Consider the following 22,349-nt stretch of genomic DNA (forward strand, 5'->3'; position numbering starts at 1 on the left):
CTGTGTAGCCCTGGCTGTCCTGGAACTCACTTTGTAGACCAGGCTGGCCTCGAACTCAGAAATCCACCTGCCTCTGCCTCCCGAGTGCTGGGATTAAAAGTGTGCGTGCACCACCACGCCGGGCAACTTAGCTCCTCTTAATTTTCTTCATAAAATTATAATTTCCCTGCTATTATATTACACATTGTATCTCTACATTATTTTGTTAAAACTTTGTCATCTTACTCTTCAGTCAGCATATAAATCCACAAAGGAAGAGACTTTATTATTTTTATTACCTAGTACATATTAAGTCTCATAAATAAGTGAATCAGTAGAGGGGAGAAGGGAGGAACTCTGTTTACAAAAGAAAAAAATATAAGTTGTCAGCTGGGCAGTGGTGATGCCTTTAATCCTGGCACTCAGGAGGCAGAGGCGACTTGGGGAGGAAACAATTTATTTCATCTTACACTTAAATATCCCAGTCCATCACGGAAAGAAATCAAGGCAGGAAAGTGGTGCAGAGGCTGTGGAGGAGTGCTGCTTGCCCGCTTCCTTCTCCTGGCTTCCTCACTTTGCTTTCTTACACATCCCAAGACCACCCGGCCCAGGAGTGGCCCCTCCCACAATGGGCTGGGCCTTCCCACATCAATCCCTAGTTAAGAAAATGTTCCATAGACTTCCCGTTAGGCCAATCTTCTGGAGGCATTTTCTGGAAGGTTCCTCTTCCCAGATAGCCCAGCTTCCATCAAGTTGACAAAAACCAAAACCAAACCTAGGACAAGGTAGAGGGTTTAGATAGCTTGCTCAGTTAATAAGGCCCTTGTTATACAAGTTTGCATGGGAACCAGAGTTTGGGGAGCCCCCAGAAACAAAGTAACTAGGGGTGGGGGTGGTTTGGAGACAGGCACATCTCTGAGGCTCATTAACTAGTCAACGTAGCTGAATTCATGAGTTCTATGTTCAGTGAGAGAACCTGTAGTTCAAAAAGTAGTGTGCATATAAATACATGCACACCCCCACACAAATACCTACATACATCATACAGACATAAACACACAGACATAAACACACATACATAAACACACAGACATAGACACACAGACATAGACACACAGACATAGACACACAGACATAGACACATAGACATAGATAGACACACAGACATAGACACACAGACATAGACACACACATAGACACACACACATAGACACACAGACATAAACACACAGACATAGACACACAGACATAGACACACAGACATAGATAGACACACACACATAGATACACAGACATAGACACACAGACATAGACACACAGACATAGACACACACATAGACACACAGACATAGACACACACATATAGACACACAGACATAGACACACAGACACCAAAAAGAGATGAAGCTGCTCCTACCTTTCCCCTTGCTCAGTGTGGTCTTTCTGATTGGATTATTTTATTGAAAAATAAAAACAGAGTGAAGGATGTGAGAGTAGGCTACACTGAAGTTTTGGGGTTAACATGTCATTAATTAATTAATATGTCATTTACCAATTGTAATTCAGTCATCTGAACAATTTGCCTTAACTTTTTTTTTCCCTTTAAGTTTCAGTAAGTGTTTATATGTGTCGATATGCCTTCAATCTCCACCACGGGGGAAAATCATTAAATGATGTTGAGGGTACAGTTCAGTATCAGAGCACTTGCCTGGAATGTATAATGACCTGTAATCATTCCCCCCAGCATATTACATACACACACACACACACACACACACACACACACACACGCACACACATACACACACGCGCGCACACACATACACACACACACACTATTAAGCTATACATTTCTAGTTCATCTATTTCAATAATACAAATGTTATGCTCTGGTTAAAACACGTTAGGGCTGCGACAATGGCTCAGTGAGTAAAGTGCTTGCTAGGGAAACTGAGGACCTGAGTTGTGAGGGAGAGAGATACTTCCTAGTATACATAGAAAAAACCCTCACTTTTTAAAAAAAGGCTGAGAGCTGGAGCTATCAGTTGGTGACAAAGGGCTTCCCTTGGCCCTGAGATTTGGTCCCCAGCACAGGAAAAATATCAGTAAAACCATTAATAACGTACACAACAACAACTAAAGAATAAGAGACCATGAATTCCAGAGGAGTAAGGGGTGTTACCCTGGTGGGATTTCAGGGAGGGAAGAGAATGGGAAAGTATGTAATTACTTTCCCTTACTTTATTGTTAAAAATATTAACAATTGCCCTCTCTGAGAGGAGATCATCAACTTTGCTGTCTCTTTGTTTCTTTTAGACTTTCTGTATGTTGCACAATACATGATTTTACCTTGAGAAAACTCAGGCAATAGAAAATAAGAAAAGCAAGTTCTTTACCCCTGCCCTGCCCCTGTTAAACGGTGAGCCCCTCCAGGGCAGGAGAGCAGGAGTGGGGCTCTGGGATCATGCCTCGCTCGCACTTACTTTCTTGGTATCTGGAGATGTGTGTCTAGACAGCACAGGCCAGGCATTCTCTATTTAGTGAGTATCCACTCTCTTGTCTAGTATAATCAGACAGTATTATTTCATGTGCATTTTGTTGTTGTTGTTTGGGGGGCTTTTGGTTGGTTGGTTTTTGAGATAGAGTCTCACTATGTAGCCCTGGCTGGCATAGATTTACTATATAGACCATACTGGTCTTGAACTCACAGTGATCTATCTGCCCACCTTTGCCTCCTGAATGTGGGGACTGAAGGCAGGAGCCACCATATAGCCTGCACACTTTCTCAGTAAACTTAACTCTCTGTCCCCTAGGGAATGCTGCTTCAGAAGTGATAGGCTCCAGGGCTGGGAATGCTTAGCTGACAAAGTGATGACTTGGGAGCAACACTCCTGAATGGAGGGGCTCTAGATGCTCTCACTCATGAGAGTAATAATTCATTCCTTTTTCGTATTTATGTACGTAATGTGGGGGTTATACATATGCTATGGCAAGAGTCTAGCAGTCAGAGGACAATTTGCCGAAGTTTATTCTCATGTTCCCAGGGTTGAGCTCAGCCCATTAGGCTTGGTGGCTATGTCTATCCCTTGAGCCATCTCACTAGACTAAAATTTATTTTTTATTGTTTTAATTGGGTCAGTCCATTATTGGATAGACACTACTGTATTCTTATTTTTTTCTGGGGTTTTCTTTTGTTTTGGTATGTTGGTTTCTTGGAATGTAGTCCAGGTTGGCTTTGAACTCATGATTCCTGCCCCCAGTCACCCTACCAGCACCTGGTTTACCTCAGAGAGTTTCAGTGTAGTTTTTTAGAGATGAAGACACCGACTGAGAAAGTGAACTGCCCCATTATGATCCCATTCAGATTCCATTCAGAAGCTGGGTGTTTCACTAGAGGTAAAGTCCTTAACTGTAGAGATCTAAGCACTCAGGGCAGATCTGTGGAGAAACTTCAGAATTAGACCCACAACTCCTCTGCTCATTACAGCCTAATACCGGCTTGAGTCTTTATCAAAGTTTAAACTTTAGGCCATGGCTGGTCATCTCAAATGTGCTTGCTATTAAGCCTGGTGACCCCAGTTCAATCCCCTGGACCCCCATGGTGGAAGAAGAGAATCAACTTTTACACGTGTGGCATTCAAATGCCACCCCCTACTCTCCCCATTTTAAAATAAATGTAAAATAAAAGGGTTAAAATCAAAGAAGTCAGGATCTTCTACGGTGTCTAGAATTTTCCATGGAAAATTAATAATAGACGTAAGCTAGGTACAGTGGAGCACACAGTAATTCTAGACCTCAGGGAGCAGAGGTAGAAGAATCATGATTTTGAGGTCAGCTTGGGTCACTAAGGAAGACTGGGGGAGGAGAGGAGAGAGAGGGGGGAGAATAGAGAGAAAGACATGCATATACACATAGAAAGAGAGGTTATCTTAAAAATTCTCTGTAGAATACAATCTAACAGTATTGAATAAATAGAGCAAATGTGTATTTTTATCTAATTATGCAAGCTTATAATGGATTTTTTTTTGTCTCCACTGGGAAAAGAGCAAGTTTTATCTTCAAATCAAATGTGTTCATATTATTTTGCCTCTAATGTTATGTATCTCTCTGATGTTATGTCATTGCTGAGGTCATATATCATTCTTACACACACACACACACACACACACACATACATACACATATATGCAAATACAACCTCCTGTAGTTTATTGAGCCCATCCCTGTGTTGCAGTGCTATTTTTTAAGATTCTTCCAGAAACTCTGTTAAGTAATCCCTTTCTATGGATGAACAACCGAGTCTCAAGACATTAAAACTACCTCTGTAGCTGGCGGAGCAGATGAGTCCTCAAGCCCAGTCTTTTGCGGGTGCAGCTATGGGAGGAATTAGTTGTGTGACCCTCTTGCCTTTCTATATCTGCATGGTCTTGAGGAAGATTGCGTCCATTTATCAGTTAGATATGCCAGCTCCTGAACACATTACTTTTTGTTAGAGTGCTCTCTGGAGGTAAATATTTGGCCAATGTATAGGGAAGATTTAGCGGGCAGAAGAAGAGCTGGCAGCCTCCAACCTCAGCTAATGCACTGCTCCTCCCCTCCCCCGCGCATCTTCTCCCTCTCTGGTCTTTTGATGTGCAACCTTTCTGTTTAGAACCCCCACCGCTCATCTTCCTGCCATTTCAGTTCTTCAGTTTTGCATTCTCCCAAACCCTCCCTGATGCTCAGCAGCCTGTGATTTGTGGAATCTCATCACTCCGTGCTGCCCTCTGCTCCGATGCTTCACTCCTCCGGTCACTGCTCAGTTGCTTGCTGGAAGATCTCTTCCATCAGACTCCCTCGATTCCCTGAGGTTTACAGGTCCTTGAAGAGGACCTGTCAGATTCCTGTCTGTGTGCCAGGTGCCTGATGCAAAGCAAATGCTCAGTCAATGTTTGCAGAAGACCTTGCTCTAGTATCAGATCCGCAACTTTAAATTAAGTGTCCACCAACAGGCCACTTCCTTCTATGGACCTCAGTTTCCCTATCTGCAATATGTAGAAGCAAAAGTAAGTGGCCAGTGAGCCATTCTAGCCTAAGCCTTTTCTAATATTTAGATGTTATAAGATTGAGAAGAAAACCATGGTGTATTTAAGTAGGACTTTATTACTTATATGACATTGTTTTCCTAAGGAGAAGCTATTTATTTTAGTTCCTATGTATGTGTTTCAGTGTATGTATGTGTACCATGTGTGTGAAAGAGCCTGCAGAGGTCAGAAGAGGTATCATCCCCTAGAACTGGATTACAAATGGTCGTGAGCCACCACGTGGATGCTGGAAAACAAACCTAGGTCCTCTGGAAGAACATCATGTGCTCTTAACTGCTGACCGTCTTTCTAGTCCCAAGGGGAGCTCCTTATTTTGATATGACTTAAATTATGTCAGGTATGACTCATATCAGTACTCTTCACCCTAAAAAATAATGAAGATTGTGAACTTTGAAATTCTGTTTTAATCTCTTCTACCATGGAGCTCAAGGCTAAAGCTGTACAACTCTTTGTATGCGTTTGTTGGGCTCAGTCAACATTTGTCAAGTGAGTGGATAGTAACTGACAATACTATGGCTTAGACCAAAGGCACCACCATGCCATCTCTTCACTCATTCAGCAAGGATCTTGGCAGTTTACTCTGTGTTACACACGGTACACAATGGTCAGCACAATAACCATAGAGCACAGGAAAGATAGACATTGTTCAAATCATACACAAATTATAGAGCAACACACAATTGACCTATTATTGAGTACCCACTTTTTAAGTTATAATGTGCTTTTTTTTTTTTTTCACATGCGTGGCTTCAAGTTATAGAATCCAGGGCTGGAAGGTACAGACTTCAGTGTTGCATAGACCTGGATGCAAGTCTGGCTTCCTCTCTTACTCATAAACTGGCTTTTGAGCAAGATTTTGAATTGCAGTTTCTTCAACTTTAATGGAAAAAAAATAGGGCATTCATCACCGGGCTATTGTGAGACTGCAGGGAGAGAGCATGCACACCCTTCAGCACAATGCCTGACATATGGCTGCTAAGTAGTAGCTATTTTTTCTTTTTTAAATACCATTCTTTTTTTTTTTAAATCTTTTTTTAGTAGCCATTATTATAGTGCATTTTTTTTCCATATAACACTTTTCTTCATCTCTTCCAGAGGAAAGACAGCTTTGAAATTAGACAGATTTAGGATCAGATCTCAAGTACAACACTTACTAGGTGTCCCAGTTTGAGTTACTGTTGCTGTGTTGAAACGCCATTACCAAAACCACTTGGGAAAGAAAGGGTTTATTTGGCTTACACTTCCACATCACTATTCATCATCGGAGGAAGTCAGGACAGGAGCCTGGAGGCAGGGGCTGCTGCAGAAGCCATGGATGGTGCAGGATACTGGTTTGCTCTGTATAGCTTGCTCATCCTGCTTTCTGACAGAACCCAGGAGTACCAGCCTGGAGGTAACCCCACCCCAGTGGACTGGGCCCTCCCCCATAATTAAGAAAATACCCTATAGACTTGTGTGCTTACATCCCAATCTTATGGACATATATTCTTTTTTTTTTTTTTTTTTTTTTGGTTTTTCGAGACAGGGTTTCTCTGTATAGCTCTGGCTGTCCTGGAACTCACTTGGTAGACCAGGCTGGCCTCGAACTCAGAAATCCGCCTGCCTCTGCCTCCCGAGTGCTGGGATTAAAGGCCTGCGCCACCAGGCCCGGCTATGGACATATATTCTTAATGGAGGTTCCCTCCTCTCAGATGACCCCATTTGTGTCAAGATGACATAAAAGTAGCCAGCACACAAAGTACAAAATGGAAATAGTGATACAGAGCCATCTATGAGTATGGAGTGACGTTTTCAGAAAGCCACGTGAGGACCCCACATAGACTGACTTTCAATCTGTCTTTTGGCTTTTGTATCAATCCTTATCCTTCAGTGGCTTAACAATGATCAGAGAAGTAGGACCACTTTTTCTGAGCCACTAGGACTTCTGGAACCCCTCTATTAAGAGGGGGTAATAAATTCGTTCACCAAGACCTATTGAACACTGAGACACTGAGGCAAACAGGAAGACTTTGGAAAGTGTTGGGGGCAGGGAGAAGAATTTTAATCTCTCTCCTTTCTGGATGTTTTAAAACTTATTTGTTGGACTGGAGAAATGGCTCAGAGGTTAAGAGCACTGACTGCTCTTCCAAAAGTCCTGAGTTCAAATCCCAGCAGCCACATGATGGCTCACAACCATCCATAAAGAGATCTGACGCCCTCCTCTGGAGTGTCTGAAGACAGCTACAGTGTACTTACATATAATAAATAAATAAATCTTTAAAAAAACTTATTTGTTGTTTTCTTGGAAAACCAGGGTCATGTACATGCTAACCAAGTCCTCTAGCACTGATCAACACCCCTTTTAATTTTAGGTATGTTTATGATTTTTGGTTTTTTAATCTGAGAATTTAATCAACATGCATAAGACAGATTAACAGGGGGGAAACATATATTTATTTATTAGATATGTTTTTTAACCTTATCTCAGCATCCTTTCTGTTGCTATAAAACATCACACCCAAAACATCTTAAGGAGGAAAGAGCTTATGTGGCTGGTAGGTTACTGTCAATCATCAAGGAAGCCAAGGCAGGAACCCAAGACAGAAACCAGGGAAGAATAATGTTTACAGATTCACACTCCACAGATGGCTTAGCCTGCTTTCCTATACAACTCAAGACCTCCTCTCCTGGGTGGCACACCTACAGTGGGCTAGGTTCTCTTGCATCTATCATTAACCAAGAAAATGCCCACAGACATGTTCACAGGTCAATCTGATGGAGGCAATACTTCTGTTGAGGTTCCCTCTTCCCAGATGATTTTAGTTTGTGTCAAGGTGACAAAAACTAACCAGCACACGCATCAAGTATGTAAGTATCTTTAAAAGGTTAATATAGATGATTCTTTTTAAAAGTATATTAATACAAGAGTCCTAAAGAAATGGCAAAACGATGGAAAGCTAGGTGGGATAGTACACACCTGAGATTCTAGCACTGAGGCAGGCGCATTGGAAGTTCAAGGTAATTCTCAGTCTGGGCTACATGAAACTCAAACATTGAAAACAACTCCCCCTGCCCCCAACAAGCAATGAAGAAGTTATACAATCAATCCCATGCACTGAATTAGACAAGTGATAGTAAATTGTAAACTGTGGCAAGGTGAAGGAGCTCAGAGTGGGACAGCAGATTGGGCACAGAGGTGATTTAGAAGATAAAGATACTGTAACAAGGTCTGTGTGTACAGAGCCCCTCCGCTTCAGCTTGCTGTCTGTGACAGTAACAATGTTACTTCCCTTTTGTATAGAGAAAACATTGGTCACATCCAAATCTCATTCCTGCTTTGGAGAAAGAATGAGAACTGAATGATCTTGCACCTGCTCTTGTTTTTCTTTCTTTTTAGAGTTTACTTATTTTTTTATTTTATGTGTATGGTATTTTGCCTGCATGTTTGTCTCTGTACCATATGCATACAGTATTCATGGAGGACAGGAGAGGGCATTGGATCCCCTCTAGGACTGGAGTTACAAACAGTTGTTAGTGTCCATGTGGGTGTTAGGAATCGAACCCAGGTTCTTTCTCTCTTTGCAGAAGCAGCAAGTGCACTTAACAGCTGGCTACCTGCTCTTTTTTAAAGTGTTGTTAATTCAAAATGGGCATTATACCACAGCAATTTTTGGAATTCTCTCTCTCTCTCTCTCTCTCACTCTCTCTCTCTCTCTCCCTCTGTCTCCTTCTCACTCTCATTTTTAAAATAGGATCCCATTGTATAGTCCCAGTAGTGTGTGCCTATCATCGGATATCCCACTGTATAGTCTTGATAGTGTGTGCTGTAATCCCAGTTTTTTTTTTTTCGAGACAGGGTTTCTCTGTGCAGCCCTGGCTGTCCTGGAACTCACTCTGTAGACCGGGTTGGCCTCGAACTCAGAAATCCGCCTGCCTCTGCCTCTGCCTCCCGGGTGCTGGGATTAAAGGCGTGCGCCACCATGCCCTGCTGTAATCCCAGAATTTAAGAATCTGAGCCAGAGCCGGGCGTGGTGGCGCATACCTTTAATCCCAGCACTCAGGAGGCAGAGGCAGGCAGATTTCTGAGTTCGAGGCCAGCCTGGTCTACAAAGTGAGTTCCAGGACAGCCAGGGCTATACAGAGAAACCCTGTCTCGAAAAACCAAAAAGAATCTGAGCCAGGAGGATCAATATGAGTTTAAGACCAGCTAAGGCTACAGAGTGAAGCCCTGCCACCGAAAGGGCAGGGGACAGTAGACTGCTCAGTCAGTAAAGTACTTGCCATACTTCATGATGTCATGAGTTCAAGTCCCAGTGCCCATAAATGGTCAAGTATGGTGGCACGTACTTGCTATTATAGCACTGTGAGGCAGAGACAAGAGGGTCCCTGGAGCCTGCTGGCTCCCCAGTCTAGGCTAATCAGCAAGACCCAGGTTATGATGACAAAGTCTGTCTCAAAAAGCAAATACAACATCTCAACATCTGAGTAAGGACACCTGAGGGTGATGTCTGACCTCCACATGTAAGTAAACACACAGGGAATGTGCACGTCTAACTGCATTCATCCTACTACCTGCATGTACACACACACACACACTCACACACACACATACTCACACACACATATACACACATACTCTCACACATGCACATAAACACACACACACACCACACACACACACACACACACACACACACAGCGCTGGGTGTGGTGGTATTTATTGTCTGTAACTTCAGTACTCAGGAAGCAAAGACTAAGGATCAGGAGTTCAAAGTCAGCCTGGGATGATATAAAAATAAAAACTTAGGAAGGCAAGCCCAAGGTTTCCTGAGAAGCAGCTGAGACATTAGAGCTGGGCCCTGCCTGAGAGGAACTGACAATGGCCAGCTCCCAGTGTTCTCATTGGCTGTGTGCTGAGGTGAGGTTTTCCTGAGAAGATGCAAAGCATTGTCCTTACCTATCGGGCAGGGTAGTGAGAGTTGAGAGAAACTCCCTTCAGAGGCAGGGAGGAGAGGAAATAAAGGCCTCCCTCAAAGCCTCTTCTAGCTCAATCTGCCAAATGGCTCTGGGACTCTGGGACTCGGGTTGGTCCCAGGAAGTGGAGTCAGCAACTCTGAGGAAGGAACTGGGCACCGAGTGTTTGGGTAGAATGCCAGCTCCTCAAAAGAAGGCTTCTTTGTCCGAGTGCCATCCCTGCCAAAGCGAAACACATTTATCAGCACCCCAAAACTGCAAGGGGGGTCCACAGGGCTTAAGCAACAGAAAGGGCCAGGAGAAACTGATTATTCGTGATAATCATTACTAATTTAAGAAGTATGGAATGTTTTGCTAGTCTCTTCCCCGAGGGAGCAGGTTTTACTATTTTACTTCACAAAGCATAAGTGTGTGCAAGGGCTTAGTCCTCAGGGGCTCATTTTCCATCTACTTTTGAGACAGTAAGTGTTTCTTGCCCTCCAACCACATCCTCCCATGGCAATTTTCAGGACTTAACCCCCACGAACGTGGTGTTGGTGGAAAAGTGGCCCAGGTGCTTGTCATTTGAGCAGCTCCTCCTGACAGGACATGAACAGTGGGTTCCAGGTACTGTGTGGTGAGCATGATTTCAGGAATATTCTAAGTCACCTGTTACATTTTCCCTCTGCCCGTAGAACTTAATTAGCAATGACTTAATTCATTTGAATGTGTTGGGTTTTTTTTTCTCTCTCTCCTTTCTCCACAGATGGATGGATAAAACGGTGGGTACAATCTAAACATCAGTCAGATTACGGCCAATTCCAGCTTGCTTCGGGAAAATTTTATCAAGATAAAGAGAGAGATAAAGGTAAATGCTAGAATTTGGGAACGTAATGGTTGTATGACTTTAACTCAATTGTTTTTAAATCCATGATTACCAATTCATTTCTCTTACTGGACAAATAGATAAATAAATAAACAAATAGATAGATAGAAAGATAAATAAAAGTGGGTGGAGCTGAACATGGTGGCTCACGCCTGCAACCCCCCATACTCAGGAGATTGAAACATCCAGGTTGCAGCCACTTAGGGCTTAATGATGAGTTCCAGGGTAGTCTGGATTACAGAGTAAGACCCTGTCACAATCAAACACACACACAAAAAAATGGGTAAGTAAAAAAGGGTAGTCTCAACACAAAATTTATTATGTTCTGTAGCCTAATAATGGCTATTTTAAGCTGGCCCTTTGCATATTATGTCTTTCATCTTTCTAACATTTTCACCCAGTGGTTATTATTATCTTCCCAGTTTTTCAGAGGAGCCTCACAAAGGTTTTCATATTTGCCCGAGGCTATACTCTACAGCTGAGGAGAACAGCTGAGACTTGACTTGGATCTGCCTCTAGGGACCATGTTCATTACCACTAATGTTTTCCCCAACTTCCAGGATTGTACAAGTAGCATTCTGTCCTGGAAACCTGAGAATGCACTGCCAAGCACCCAGATGTCGCTCTTCCTAGAGCAGCGTCGCGTGATGGCGAGGAGGGGACCTCACGGACGAGCTGTAGAATTGGAGCATGTCTTTTTCCTTCTCCAAGTGTTTGCTATTAGACAAAGATAACTATCACCTGCCATGCTGTAGGCAGGGCTTTCGTAAAAGTCAAATAACACTGTGGAGGAAGGCTGAGCGCGGAGGATGAGGACTGAGGCCGTGGGCTCTTGGTCTGAGAAAGCTTTTGTTCTATAAATAGAGTTCATCGATCACCCCCTGGAGTGATTTCCCATCTTCCTCCATCTGGCTACTGTTATGAATCTCATTTTCATATTTATTAAACGGGGAGAATTATGAGCTGGCTTAAGCATTTTGAAATCTTGTTTAAATCCTCTGTGGAAAGATGTTTTTAGAGGACAGGGAACGGAAGACTGAGCAGTTCCCAGGATGCCTGTGTCTTGGTACTGCAGCACAAGCAGTCTGCACTGCCCCATCTCCCTATAGCCTGCCTTCTTGGTCCATCCTCTGCATTCCATACTCTGAAGCCCATTAGACTCTTGAGTAGTCAGGAAGGACATTGCAGTAACAGTGAGACTGACAGGAGGAGGTTGGTTTGGTTTTTATAGCAGGGTGTGGCGGGGCAGAGGCGCAAAGCTTGGCCTTCTGCAATCTGTTCATTCCTTTCTGGCTCTTATAGCCCCTTAGAGGCCAAGAGAGAAGTAGGAAATACTCTTCAAAACGCAGACATCTCCCAGCATGATGTCAGATATGAAAGTGTTTACCATAGAGCTTGGCGTTCAAGAAATGCTTGAAACCTTGTCTGAATCCGGCCCTGTGCTCCTTCTCATAATTTAGCATGTGTGGTTTTGTTTTGTTTGGGTTTGGTTTGGTTTGGTTTTTTGAGACAGGGTTTCTCTGTGTAGCCCTGGCTGTCCTGGAACTCACTTTGTAGACCAGGCTGGCCTCAAATTCAGAAATCCGCCTGCCTCTGCCTCCCGAGTGCTGGGATTAAAGGTGTGTGCCACCACGCCCGGCTTTTGTTTTATTTTTTTAAGCATCTTTTAAAGACAGGGTCTTGTACAACTCAAGTTGTCCCTGCCTCCACCTCCCAAGGGTTGGGGTTATAGGTGTATGCCACCACATCCAGCCTCATCTAACACTTACTTATTGAGCATTTCCACATGTCTGTCATTTGTGATTACAGAATCACAATTCCTTAGCAAGGATCTCTCTGTTTGATTACTTCATATGGTTAGTCTAGAAAAGTTCTGGGGTCCTTGACAGCTCTGAGATTCACTGGAGGTTGGGGGCTTGGCACTAACAACTGCTTTAGTGATCTCTGTCACGTGAAACCGTTTCAGCGACTTCACGACAAAGTGAAGAAACTGGTATAGCTCACCTTTCATTGTTACTGTGAGGGTTGAATACACACACCTGTGTGAGTGAAAAAAAAAAAAAACTATCTCATAGAGTTAAATGTTAAGGACTTGGGGGAATGACATGGGTAAGGGTGCTTGCTGAACAAGAGTGAAGACCTGAGTTCAAATCCCTAGAACCAAGGCAGGAGACGTGACTCAGCAGTTAAGAGCACTGGCTGATCTGACAGAGGACCCAGGTTTTCAGCACCTGTGACCTCTAGTCCTAGGGAATCCATTGCCTTTTTCTGACATCTGCAGGCACTATATTCATGTGGTGCATAGACAAAAATGTAGACAAAACAACTACACACTGGTAAAATTAATAAATAAATCCCTGTGGCCCATATAAAAAGGTGAATGGCTGTGCCCTCCTATAACCCTAGTGCTAGGTAGGGATTGGGGCAGAGATGGGAGTATCACTGCACTTACTGGCTGCTAGCTCTAGGTTCAGCGAGAGACCCTGTCTCAAAGCAATAAGGTAGAGACATCCAGGGAACTGGCATCTCCCTCTGGCCTGTGCATGCAGAAGCATGCACACGTATGCGCATGCAACACACAATTTTTATGAGATAAATTATTTAGAGATTAAAATATTCAGTGAACTATAGCAACAATTATTATTTTTAATGACTGTTTAATAATGATCTGAGTGAATTCTGGGCCTCTTTCTGCTGAAGGCCTTACATACTGCAAACCTTATTCTGCTGCCTAGCCAGCTTCAGCAGGGCAGGGCCTTGGCTTATAAGGCTGCAGAATGATGCTGAACTGTCTCTAGGAAATAAGTGATAGCATGATGCGAAAGAACGTATCAATGCTGCTAAAACTCCCCGTCAGGTTCCATCTTTGCCTCACAGTGTGTTCAGATCGCTCTCCCTCCGCATGACTCAGCCTCCTCACGTATTAAACGGGCACAGTGCCCTTTTTTTTTTTCAGGGCTGCTCAGAGGCTCGGATGAGAAAATAGTGTAATGCTCTGTGCACAGCACCTGGCACACCATGTGTGTGAGGAAATACTGGAGCTTGGTTAAGTCAAATGCTGGCTCTCTCTAGACACTTTCCGGGAACTTGAGCCTGAAGCCTCAAGCGCGTTCTCTCTGCTCTCAGGTCTCCAGACCACAGAAGATGCCAAGTTCTACGCCCTTTCCGCCAGGTTTAAGCCCTTCAGCAATGAGAATGAGACCTTGGTGGTTCAGTTTTCAGTAAAACACGAGCAAGGTATTGATTGCGGCGGTGGCTACGTGAAACTCTTTCCTGCCTCACTGAACCAGGAGGACATGCACTCAGAATCCCAGTATTACATCATGTTCGGTAAGCTCCCTGGGAGCGGCTGTTCTCAGCCCCCTGGGATTTGTATAAGAAACCCCGTGGTGGTTGAAAAGACTTATATAGACCTGAAACAGACAGTTGGTAATTCAATAGTTACATATCCCTCATGCATTAGGACTCTCAAGAGACCTGACAAGACAACATCCCTAAACCCGAATGTTAATAGAAATAGTTCAACGAGGGGGGAACCACAAGCATCGGCAGCAAGTCTGTCATACATGGAAATAGCCCAGTTCTCAGAAAAGGAGATGCGCACAGGCCTACAGTCAGGCACTGCACTCAGACTCAGACAGAAAGACAGCCACGGTCAGGGAAATGACTTTCCATAAGCATGTGTGAATGCCCGGAGTATGACATCTGTAACTAGGTCTTCTTAAGGAGACCCAGCTTTTACCCACAACCAACCTTGAATCCAGTTTTAAACATGATATTGAGAAATCAGCAGACATCAAGCATTCCACCTTCTAAAGTACAGATGAAGAATGTGGGTTAGACCGAAAGTTTTGTACAAAGTCAGAGAGAGGGTTATGCTGGACAGCAGGCACTAGCATGCCCTTAATTCTCTTCAGACACTTCCTTTCCCTGGCAGCCTCAGCTAGCTCCTCTCCCCTCCCCTCCCCTCCCCTCCCCCACTTGGTCTTCCTTCTTTTTCAAATTCTTCTCTTCAGCTTCATTACCCCCCTTTAAAATCTGTACCTTTCTTTCTTTCTTTCTTTCTTTCTTTCTTTCTTTCTTTCTTTCTTTCTTTCTTTCTTTCTTTCTTTCTTTCTTTCTTAAAATCCACACTCCCTGCACACAAAGTCTCAGTCTGTAGTTCCAAACTCACGGTGTAGCCCAGACTGGCTTCAAACCCATTGTGAGCCTCCTGCTTCGGCCTCCCAAGTGTTGGGATTATAGGTGCAAACCCCCATGCCTGCTTCCAGTCCTTCTCTTATGCAGAGTAACATTTGGGGGTGTCTGCTCCCACACCATCTTTGTATTTCCTGCTGAATCTGTACCATGTGTTACTGTCTCCATTTTGCAGACAGGAGATTGAGGCAAGAAATTTGCTCAGGGTCAGTAGAAAGTCAGACTTTGAGTCATTGTTGATAAAGCCTTCTTCCTTAAAGCAGCTGGATAGCTTTTTAAAAAGCAGAGTGAACTCTATGTTCTTAAAAAGTGTTGAGCCAGGGTTGGTGAGATGGCTCAGTGGGTAAGAGCACCCGACTGCTCTTCTGAAGGTCCTGAGTTCAAATCCCAGCAGCCACATGGTGGCTCATAACCATCCGTAACAAGATCTGACTGACGCCCTCTTCTGGAGTGTATGAAGACAGATACAGTGTACTTACATATAATAAATAAATCTAAAAAAAAAAAAAAAAGTGTTGAGCCAGGCGGGAGAGCTGGCTCAGCAGGGAAAGGCACTGGCTGCTTGTGAAGAGGACCCAGGTTTGATTCCCAGCACCCACATGGCAGCTCACAACCATCTCTAGTTCCAGGGGATCCAAATCCCTCTTTTCTGGCTTCTATTGGTACCAGTGGTACATAGAAATATATGCAGACAAAATGCCCATACACATAATAAAATAAACATTAAAATAAACATTTAATTTGAAAAGGGTATTGAACCAAGTGTTATGCTATATAACAGTATCCACGGGCAAAAAACGGGAGAGGATTGCTAAGAATTTGAGGCCAGCCTTGTCCACATATCACCTGAACACACAGCCTCTCCACAGTTCATGGCCTGTGCATTCACTGCTCCTGTCTTATGGCCTAGGCCAACCCACCCTTTACTCCTTGTTCCCATCTTTTCCCCAAGGTTACATGGAACCTGTCTCCCTAGGCTGTGAGCTCCTGGAGGCCTGGGTTGTACCTCAAAGCCGAGCACCAAGCATGACCCCCTGAATGCCTCTGTTAACTATGGAGTGCTTGAGTGAGTCCCAGGGACTTCCTCTTTCATTTGGCTGGTGAGGCAGCCAAGGCTACGGAGTCCTTGTAAAGTTCTTTGGAGAAAAGTATCGATGAGGAGCTGCTATGAGATCATAAGAGGCAGCCTGATTGAATACAACTGGGGGCTTTTTTGGAGAGGTATTAAAAATTCTGTAAAGAGTGGGTTTGATTTTAATCGGAGGAGGAAGAAAGCTTGAAACGAAGGCAAAATCAACAGTGTGTGCAAAAGCTCAGGTATGAAATTCAAACGTATAGAAAAGCAGAGAGAAGATCAATGTGAGTAGAGTACAGGGCCAGTGCCTTATGTGCATGTACACGAGTGTGAGTATGTGTTGTGTTATAAGTGTGTGTATTGTGTGGTCTGTGTGTGTGCAGGTGTATGTATGCAATGTATGTATGAATGTATGTTTTATACTTGACATTGGCTGAAAGACTGAGAAGCTCTTTGTGAGTTATGAGTAGATGAATATATGAGAGCAGTCACGAGGGTCTCAGAACTCTCTGGACTCCCCAGCTCCGATCCACAGTGCTCACTAGAAGCATAAAGCGTCATAAAGCAGAAGGGGTCACAGGCTCTGCTACTAGGTAGTCATGGCTTTGAATCCTTGCAAGGCATCCTACCAGATCTTTGGGCAAGCTGCTTGAGTTTTCTGAGCCACACCCATCTAAAGTGAGAGGGTAATGCTCTGTTAGAATTAGTGATACTCTGGCAACCCCTGCTGTTCTGGCTGCTTTGGTGTGTCAACGTGACAGGAGCTAGAGTCATCAGAGAGGAAGGAGCCTCAGTTGAGGTGATGCCTTCATAAGATCCAGCTGTAAGGCATTTTTTCAATTAGCGATCAATGGAAAGGGTTCCAGCCCGTTGTGGGTGGGGCCACCGCTGTGTTGGTAGTCCTGAGCTCTATAATAAAGGTTGAGCAAGCTATGTGGAGAAAGACATTAAGTAGCAGCCCTTCATGGCTGCTGCATCCACTCCTGTCTTCAGGTTCCAGCCTTGGGTGAGTTCCTGTCCTAACTTCCTTTAGTGATGAACAGCAATGTGGGAACCTAAACCAAACAAACCCTTTTCCTCCCCACTTGCTTTTTTGCCACGGTGTTTCATCATAGCAATACCAGCCTTAGCTAAGATACCTGGCTTCAGAAGGCTTCCAGTTAAGTTTGGTCATGGAGCCTTGGCAGGAGATTAGAGGAAGAGAAGTGAGTTATATCTCTCTCAACTCAAAGCCTGCTTCTCTCCTGCTGTGCCTGCTCCCAGACTCTCCTCTCTCTCACCCCGACTGTCCCCTTTGCTGCTGCTGCCCATGAGAATCACTGTACCTTTCCTTCTCTCAAAGTCTTGCCCCCCACTTTGTAAAAAAAAAAAAATCCTATTTATTAAAACCTTCTCAAATAATCCCGAGTGTGGTACCTGTCTCTTTCTGGAGCCATGGAGTGCTGCACAGGCTGCATCTGTCTTGGGTCTTGGCCTCAGACTGGGCACACTGCCTGAAATAGATGTGAAATCATGCTCTGGGGTTTAATTTCCAGGCCCGGACATCTGTGGCTTTGGCAACAACAGACTACAGGTCATCCTTTCTCACAAAGGGAAATACCATGAGAACAACAAGACCCTCAAGTGCAGGGTGAGTATGTGGGTTAGCCCTCAGCCTAAGCAAAAGGTTTTACTTTATATGTGTGATTATTTTGCTGTACGTATGTCTGTACACCATCTATGTGCCTGGTGCCCACAGAGATCAGAATAGGATGTCAGATCTCCTATACCAGAGTTACGGATTGCTGTGATCTGTTGTGTGGGTACTGAGAGTTGAATCTAAGTCCTCTGGAAGAGAAACCAGTGCTCTAAACTGCAGAGCCGTCTCTCCAGTCCCAGGAAAAAAGAATATTTAATATATGGTATCTTGGGGCTGTCAAGATGGCTCAGCGGGTAAGAGTACTGACTGCTCTTCCGAAGGTCCTGAGTTCAAATCCCAGCAACCATATGATGACTCACAACCACCAATAATGAGATCTGACACCCTCTTCTGGCACATCTGAAGACAGCTACAGTGTACTTATGTGTAATAAATAAATCTTTGGACCAGACAGAGCAGGAACTGAATGAGTGGGGTTAACCGGAGGAAGCAGAGGTCCTAAAAATTCAATTCCCAACAACCACATGAAGACTCACAACCATCTGTACAGCTACAGTGTACTCATATACATAAAAATCAATCAATCAATCAATCTTTAAAAAAATATATGGCATCTTATTTTTCCCTATAAAACCCTACCAATTGAATGTTATCGTCCCCATTCTACAGATTAAGTAGACCTAGTGATGTGCTATACATCTGGGATTTAATATAGTGCAATATTTGGTGTGGCATAGTTACTCGCTGTTAGATATTGGGGTTGGGTCAGGAATGCTATGTTTAGATGAGATGGAGTGGGTCAGTTTACCTCAGTAATGTAAAGCTAGAAGCATCCAGATTAGCTAGAAGATAATAGGTGTATATTCAGTCAATAGTCCTAATAGGCATTATTAACCAAATGTCAATTCTGTCTTGGGCCTTGAGTATGGGATAGATTCAGCCAGACAGGGCTTTCAAATTAACCAAACTCACAGTAAAGCCCGCACTGACTTGTGCCTGTAATCCCAGCTACTTTGAAGGCTGAGGTGAAAGGGTTGTGAGTTCATTGCTAACCTGGGCAATTTAGCAAGCACTTCCCAAACAGAACAAAAATTTCACAATCCAGTAAAGATGAGAGTTGAGCAAAGGAAAGTGACTACCCACATGATGTTGCAGCAGAGAATGGGGCTCCTCCCCAGCCTAGAGGCTTAGGTAGGAATTGCTTCCTGGAGATGTCTTCCTTTGTGCTGAAAGATGAAAGTGCTCTAGAAACTAAGTGTGACAACTTTATGGGGAGATGAATTCCTGGCTGAGGAGTCTGCGTGAGAAAAGCCAAGGAGACTTAAGAACCCAAGGCACGGCATGAGGGCTGATACAGCTGAAGCAGAAGAGAGTGGCAGGAACAGAGTCTAGAAAAGTCCATAAAACCCGGGACATTAGTCCTCCTCCGGGGCGAGTCTCAGCCTGCAAGCTTAGGCACGATAAGAGAAATCATATTATCACCCCCACTGTTGAGAAGCTCACAGTTTAGCAGGACAAACAGAAAACAAGATAGATCAAAGAATAATCAGAGCTTCCGATGGGTAAGGGCTAGAGGATGGGGGAGACCACAGAGTGAGACCACAGGAGCACTAGCAGGGTGAGCCTGCTAGCGAAAGGGGAGAAGGGATGTAGTAAAGGGTGTGTAATATGTGGCAGGGAACATTCTGGGAAGTGTCTGAGATCTACAATAGTCCTATGTGGGTGTCTGAGATCTACGGGACTGAAATAGTACCCATTTCCTTTATAGATTAATAAAGACACTCACCTGTACACTCTGATCCTTCGCCCTAATGCTACTTATGAGGTTAAAATTGACAACCAGAAGGTGACAAGTGGAGGACTGGAAGATGACTGGGACTTCTTGCCTCCCAAGAAAATAAAAGACCCCTACGCCAGGAAACCAAGGAAATGGGATGAACGACAACAGATAGAGGATCCTGAAGATAAGAAACCTGAGGTCAGAGGGAGTTTGGGGGGGGGGGAGCTAATCTCGGGAAGACGAAGGTATAGTCAGGCACCATGAGAAAATGAGGGTCTAAGTTCAAGCCAGGGCCAGCAGGCATGCTCAGGGTAGCGAGATTACACGTAAAGACTGTGTGGGAGCAAATCACATATAAACCATAGCCGCAGCTCACGTGACTGAGGGCAGGGTGAGGTCAGAGACAAGGATAATACCCACCTGACATGAGATTAAAGTACTCAAGGTCAGAATGATGGTGTGCCCAGGACCCTCTCTCTCCTGCACTGCCATCACACACTGGAGCAGGAGGGCAGGGTGGGTAGGGAGCCGAGTCCCCCTGTCTGTACTTGAGTCCCCAGTTTTCTCCCACATCACGTCTATCTTCATGAAGGAAGATTTTGTTTTAGGACTGGGAGGACTCTGAATTCATCCCAGACCCGGATGCCAAGAAGCCAGATGACTGGAATGAGGCGATGGATGGAGTGTGGGAAGGGCCCCTGATACCAAACGTCAAGTACCAGGTGAGGAACCCCTCTTTTCAATGAAAACTTATAAAGGGAAATCAGATGTAAATTCTAACTAAAAAACACAATTTCTAACCCATGGACTTGTAATCCTAGCCCTCAGGAGGTTGAGGTAGGGAGATTGCAAGTTCAAGGACAGGCTGGACTGAACAGCAGGACCATGTCTCAAAAGAAAATAAAACAAAAACAAAGCAGAAATTCTGTGATCCCCTGCTCTTCCCCTCTATACTCTGAACTCTGAATAGGATGCTGGCCATATCAGAGTTCTCAGTCTCTTCCTACTTATAAGGGGGGAGGGCTGGTAAAGCCAGCACTAAGAGGTAGTGGGTCAGGCAGGCTTGGGAAAGGAGCTTGTCTAGAGCTGGGGAAAGCTGCCAGTTAAAGGAACATGATGCAAACAGGAAACAGCTTAGGACTCAGGAATTGAATGTCTTACAAGCAGGCTAGAAGGGTAAAGAGTGGGATCTGCATAAATCCAAGGTATTTAAGGATAGAGGAACTTCCTCCCCCCCCCCCCCGAGAGAGGGTTTCTCTGTACAGTCCTGGCTGTCCTGGAACTCACTCCTATAGACCAGGCTGGTCTCGAATTCAGAAACCTGCCTGCCTCTGTGTGCGCCATCACTGCCCAGTGAGGAACTTCGTTTTAAGGGTAAACTCCTGATCTTATGTCAGAAGCAAGAACTGAAGGAATCAGCCAACAAGTGGCCCAGCAATAAAGCTGACTGGAGCAGGATTTTATCTGGCCAGTTCCCTGCCCCACACAGGACAAAGAGAACAACCCAAGGGCCACAATACTTTGACAATGTTCTCCAAGAAGCTGTGTTTTCTAAACTTCATGGATATGCTTGTTCAGAGAGAGGGCCAGGCCAGAATATACCCTCACCATGTCATTTCACTCCCAGTGGGTGGAAAAGGGAACTTGGAAGAGTCTTATGCCATTACTCAAAGAAAGGGAGAGTTTTAAGAGGCTGTGACACAGTTCTTTATAAATTGATTGATGCTTTTTGATTGTGTAATGTTAGAAGAATGGAAAATTATTACTGACATGTCCACTCTTGGTCGGTTTTTTTGTTTAGGGAGAATGGAAACCTCGGATCATTGACAATCCCAATTACCAGGGGGAGTGGATTCACCCAGAGATAGACAACCCCAAATACAGGCCTGACTCTACCATTGGTCACTATCACAATATCAGTGTCCTTGGTCTGGATCTTTGGCAGGTAAAGCACCTGGGCTCATAGCCCTTCAGCAGTGGTCCTTGGAGCTTCCACAAAGTAGAAGAAGCAAGCCCCAGCTTGGAAGTTCCAGACTTGACTAAATCTTGATCTTTCTAAACCTCAAACAACTCTCCTTTAAAGTGGAAGTAATTATATTTATCCGCAAATTTTACTTAGTCCCCTCTATATCCACTGTATTAAGGACTTGGCATGTTTGTTTAATTTTCACCATATACCTATTTTCCAACCTCAAAAGAAGGCTCCAAAAAGTTGAATAATTTTCCTGAAGATATGCATCTGGTAAGCAGAAAACTTGGGCCTGAGTGCCAGTCTGTCTTCATCAGACATACTCCTGTGTATTACTAATGCCTTTAATGCCTCTGCTGATCTTACATGGTTCCTTTCACTGTCTCATTGTGACAATGTCTCATGTAGTCTAGACTGGCCTCCAACTTGCTATGTAGCTGAGATAACCTTGAACTTCTGACCCTCCCACGCCTCCACCTCTAACTGTCCAGGCACCAAAGCTTCTGGTACAGGACCTCTGTGCTTTACTTTCCTTGTTTCTCTATTCATTCCTGCTTTATTTATCCTCACTTACTTGGGTTTCTGACTTCGGGAGGTCAGTATAGAAATAGAATGAAGTCACTACCAGATGCCAGGCAGGATTTCAGAAGGGCAGGAAGAAGGAAGGGGCACCAGGTTTCCTTACTTCCTGACTTATCTGAAAAACAGGGGATACAAGCCATGCACATTTGTATTACTGCCCCTTTCTTTTTTTTAGCTTGTTTCTTTTAAATAAATTGGAACTTTTTTTTTTTTTTTTTTTTTTTTT

General features: G+C 44.1%; 1 protein-coding gene across 4 annotated transcripts in view; it reads left to right on the forward strand.

The window, feature by feature from the left end:
- The window catches only part of LOC110323460 (calreticulin-like), a 59,597-nt gene that overhangs the window by 29,358 nt on the left and 7,890 nt on the right, over positions 1-22,349 (forward strand). The window contains exons 1-7 of one of the 4 annotated variants that reach the window (XM_021200690.1): positions 9,450-9,563; positions 10,762-10,863; positions 14,008-14,211; positions 17,689-17,783; positions 19,561-19,770; positions 20,181-20,294; positions 21,374-21,517. In XM_021200690.1, coding sequence (XP_021056349.1) covers positions 14,178-14,211; positions 17,689-17,783; positions 19,561-19,770; positions 20,181-20,294; positions 21,374-21,517 — 597 coding nt within the window. In that variant the 5' untranslated portion in view covers positions 9,450-9,563; positions 10,762-10,863; positions 14,008-14,177. Of the gene's footprint in view, positions 1-9,449; positions 9,564-10,267; positions 10,633-10,761; positions 10,864-14,007; positions 14,212-17,688; positions 17,784-19,560; positions 19,771-20,180; positions 20,295-21,373; positions 21,518-22,349 lie in introns of those variants that run through there. The other 3 variants (XM_021200691.1, XM_021200688.1, XM_021200687.2) reach the window with 3 other exon arrangements.

This window comes from Mus pahari, chromosome 6 (assembly GCF_900095145.1).
Source record: "Mus pahari chromosome 6, PAHARI_EIJ_v1.1, whole genome shotgun sequence".
Taxonomy (NCBI): Eukaryota; Metazoa; Chordata; class Mammalia; order Rodentia; family Muridae; genus Mus; species Mus pahari.